Source organism: Chenopodium album, chromosome 6 (assembly GCF_948465745.1).
Source record: "Chenopodium album chromosome 6, dcCheAlbu1.1, whole genome shotgun sequence".
NCBI lineage: Eukaryota > Viridiplantae > Streptophyta > Magnoliopsida > Caryophyllales > Amaranthaceae > Chenopodium > Chenopodium album.
In genome coordinates this window covers 6,299,601-6,303,663 of record NC_137839.1, presented here as the reverse complement: position 1 = coordinate 6,303,663, position 4,063 = coordinate 6,299,601, and the positions used below count along the sequence as shown (strand labels likewise).

Genomic DNA, 4,063 nt, shown 5'->3' with positions numbered 1-4,063 from the left:
CACAAAGGATACAGGTTTGAATCTCATCCACCCCATTTTCAAGGGGAATAATAAGCACTAGATATGAGAAGTGTAAAACATATTCCTAACTTGCCGAAAGAACTTGACAAGGAGAGCACTAGACTTTGAATACAGCTTGAAGAAGGCAACGGAAAGATCAGAAACTGTAGTATCAATTATTAAGGAATCACGAGCTAGATTTAACATGTCCGTGAGCTAACATCACAACAAAAATAATTCATCACTTCTTAAAAATGTCTTTTGGTCACAAGTCTGCTAACAGGCAGCAATCTTACATCACAACAAAAATCAAGAAAAGGAAATACAAAAACACAGCAGAAGGAAAGAAAAGGCTTAGAACTATAGCCATCAAATGCATCAGCAATCTTAGCTGCATATGATTGGTTGCAAAGTCACTGCAGCTGTTGCCTGTGTATATTAGTATGTACTTTAATTTCTATAATCTAAAGTATGCTCTTTTGATTTTTACATTCAACTATTCGACCCAGATAAAATATTCACGACATCCTTCATCGACGGTCGGTCAGATGACCTGCTTCTGGTGCAGAGTAAAGCAACTTCAAGCATCAAACTTAGTTCCTTCCTCAAAGTATCTTGACGACTCACTTCATTTTCCCTGCATATCTCCTCTAAAAGATCTTCAGCTGGCTTGTTTAGTATACTTTTACTCACATTTTGTGTCCTTCCATTAGTCAAGATTTCTAGGATGATGTTTCCAAAGTTAAATATGTCCATGTACAGCTCCTCATTAACTGATGTGTATTGACCTGGAAAAAGGATTTAAATGAGATTTATAATCACCAGATGACTAACTGCTACGAGTATACGATTGAAAGAAGCTATGAAAACGTAGAGAAGCATACCTGGTTGCATTTTGGATGCTGTGACTGGGAATGAACCTTTGTTAAGCTGCATCAAAAACCGGAAACCAAATTCAGTCAACTGGGGCTCCATACTTTCAGCAAACACAATGTTGCTCGGCCTAAGGTCGCCATGAGGAATGGCTGGATAACAGTCGTGATGAAGATAGCATAGGCCCTTTGCGATGCCCAGCACTATCTTATACTTGGAAGTCCAGTCCTGCCTTGCCAATATCTTCTCAGCTACGTTACCATTCGGCAAGTAATCATACAGAAGGTACACAAGATCCTTGTTGTAGCAATAACCTAGCAACCTAGTCAAGTTTTTGTGCCTTGCATTGCCCATTTGGATGATCAACTCTTCCATCACTTCCATTCTCTGTGGATCCCACTCGATCTTCTTCACTGAAACTGTTATGCCTGTTGGCAAGGTGACTTTGCAAATCGGAGAAGATACTAACGGATACTGTAATGTGTCCATAAACTCTGGAGAGCTAAAGCTCTTCAAGACATCATATGCAGTGAAGTTGGGAAATCCAGCGAAAGATATCATTTTCCATTGCCCTTTTTTTCTCTCTTTCTGAATATAGTATACCCCAGAGACAGCAAGGGCTATAAAGACAACAACTGCTGCACAAAGTACCAGTACCCACAATAACTCAGTTTGGATTTCCTTAGAATTCCGGCATGCCTGCAACGGCACCCCACATAACTTTGGGTTGCCCTGAAAAGCACTGCTATCCATCAATCTAAAATGGCTGTTCTCTGGAATTGAGCCAGATATATCATTGAATGACACATTTAGTAGCAGCAAACTTGTGGAATGACCTAGTCTTTCAGGGATTTCACCACTGATGTTATTATGAGATAGGTCTATGATACTAAGGCCATGGCAATCTGAAATAGTTTCTGGCATATTCCCTAACAGGTAGTTTGCGCTAAGTTCCACAACAGTGAGGGATTTGCAAGATTGGAAAGGAGGAATACTGCCTGATATGTTACAAGAGGAGGCTGAGAAGTTGCTAAGAAGTGGCAAGGACCATAGTTTTGGTGGGAGTTTACCTCCAAGCTCCGGGTTGTTGGAGACATTCAAGTACTCAAGCTTAGAAGCTTGAGTAATATCATCAGGCACACCACCTGTTAACTTATTGCTTGACAAATCAACATATGAAATATCAGAAAGACTGCCAAAGCTCAATGAGATTGGACCTGATAGTGAATTATATTCGAAGCGAATTCGCACCAGAGATGAACAATTGGAGAGAAAAGGAGGAAGCTCGCCGGTAAAATAATTAGAGAATAAAATAAGCTTGGAGAGCATGCCATTAGCACAAAGATTAGGGGGTATGCTTCCACTGAAATTGTTTGATGAAACATCCACCAACTTCAGGTTTGAGTTAATCCCCAAGCTATTAGGGAGCAACCCAGAGAAAAAATTGTTCCAAAGTAGAAGAGTATCCAACATAGGAAGATCTGCTATGGCATGGGGAACAGTGCCACTCAATTTATTTTGAAAAAGGCTGAGCAAAGATAGATTCTTTAGCTCTGAGAAACTCTCTGGGATTTGCCCAGAAAGCTGATTGTCAGAAAGATCCAAGCTTTGCAGAGAAACCAACTTGCTGAAGTGTGAAGGAATAAAGCCATTAAGCTGGTTTCTGAAGAGGAAAAGGGATTGAAGGTTAGCCAAATTGCTAATCTCTTTTGGGATTGAACCTGAGAGATTAGCACCAGCAATATCAAGGTATTGAATTCGAGTCATATTACCTAATTCCCAGGGGATGCCTCCTTGGTAGGAGTTATAGCCAATTTCCATGTGTGTCAGAGTTTGAAGCTTGCCTAGTTCTGGAGGAATTTCACCACCAAGAAGATTCCCAGCTAGGTGGATAAACTCTAGACTCTTAAAATTCCCATATTCTGAAGGAATTGGCCCACTGAAGTAACTTCCAGCAAAGTTGACAACTTTGAGTGACTCAACCTGTGAAACCTCAGCTGGCAAAGGCCCTGAAAAGCCATTGCTAAAGGCATCAAGCACCACAAGCTTCTTTAACCCTGAAACACCACTTGGAAATTTGCCAGAAAAATTGTTCCTACTAATGTCTAAATTCTTTAGGTTTGTGAGGTTAAAGATTGAAGGAGGAAGCTTCCCAGAAAACAGATTATGGCTGAAATTGAGGCTAACAAGATCAACAAAGACAGCAAACTGTTTACCAGAAAGTTCGGCGGCGAGGCCTCTGGCTGAGAGGTCCAACCCAATAACCATGGTGGAGTTGCTGTTGCAAGAAACCCCGGACCAAGAACAAGCAGTAATTTCATCAGATGGGTTTTTGTTGGAAGGCATAAACCAATCACCCAAGGCATTATAATTATCTGAAAACTCAGATTTTAAGCTCAACAATGCATCAGAGAAGACATCAGCAGAAGCTACAGCAGCAATGGAAGCAACTAGAAGAAACAACAAGGTAAAGGTTGCTGAGATATCCATTGGGACTTGGACTATCAATATTTAGAGAGAGAGAAGAGTAGTTTTTGGTGGGGAGTGAAGTGGAGTGGTGTACTAGTAGCTATTTTCAATTAGTTCAAAGTAACCAAAAATGGGGAATAGTGTTGGAGACTTTGTGTGGGGTGAATGAGGAGGAAAGAATCATAGATCATAAATCATATTGCATGGGAAACAGAGATTAGTAGTATTACTCATTGCACTACTCAACATCAGTAACAAATAAAGGAGGGAACAAACGGGGACCATTCTTGCTTTTATTTAATCTTGACTTATTGGGTGATTTAGTATAAAGTTGCTTCATCATTAACATCTTTATCTTCCTTTTTCATTTTTTTTAATGAGAATCCAATACTAATAATAATACTAATTGCATTGCTTTGGAGTTTTAAAAGAAGGCCCATTATATATTTTATATATTATGAATGAATTTATAGGATGTGTTTTCCATCCCATCATCAAAATCAATGATTAAACATAGAGTATATAGTCATATGGCAGAAGCTTGCCGGAGAAGGTGCTAATTCATTTTTAAAATAGTGCCATGATTTCATCAAAATGTTTAATACTTTAATAGCTTAATTAGCACTCCGTATTATAATGATATAATCTAATGTAAGAGGTACATCTATACAAAGCTTTGTAGGAAGAAACAGGGGAAGAAAGTAGTGCACAAAAACCGGGG

At 39.4% G+C, this 4,063-nt stretch overlaps 1 protein-coding gene across 1 annotated transcript; it reads right to left on the bottom strand.

Moving 5' to 3' along the window:
- Positions 1 to 222: 222 nt before the first annotated feature.
- LOC145634417 (uncharacterized) lies at positions 223 to 3,615 on the bottom strand. Its single transcript, XM_081685838.1, has 2 exons — positions 885 to 3,615; positions 223 to 788 (listed from the first exon to the last, which is right to left on the bottom strand). Exons 1-2 carry the CDS (start codon positions 3,361 to 3,363, stop codon positions 493 to 495), a joined length of 2,775 nt encoding a protein of 924 aa, XP_081541964.1. The 5' UTR covers positions 3,364 to 3,615; the 3' UTR covers positions 223 to 492.
- Between the last annotated feature and the right edge of the window lie 448 nt (positions 3,616 to 4,063).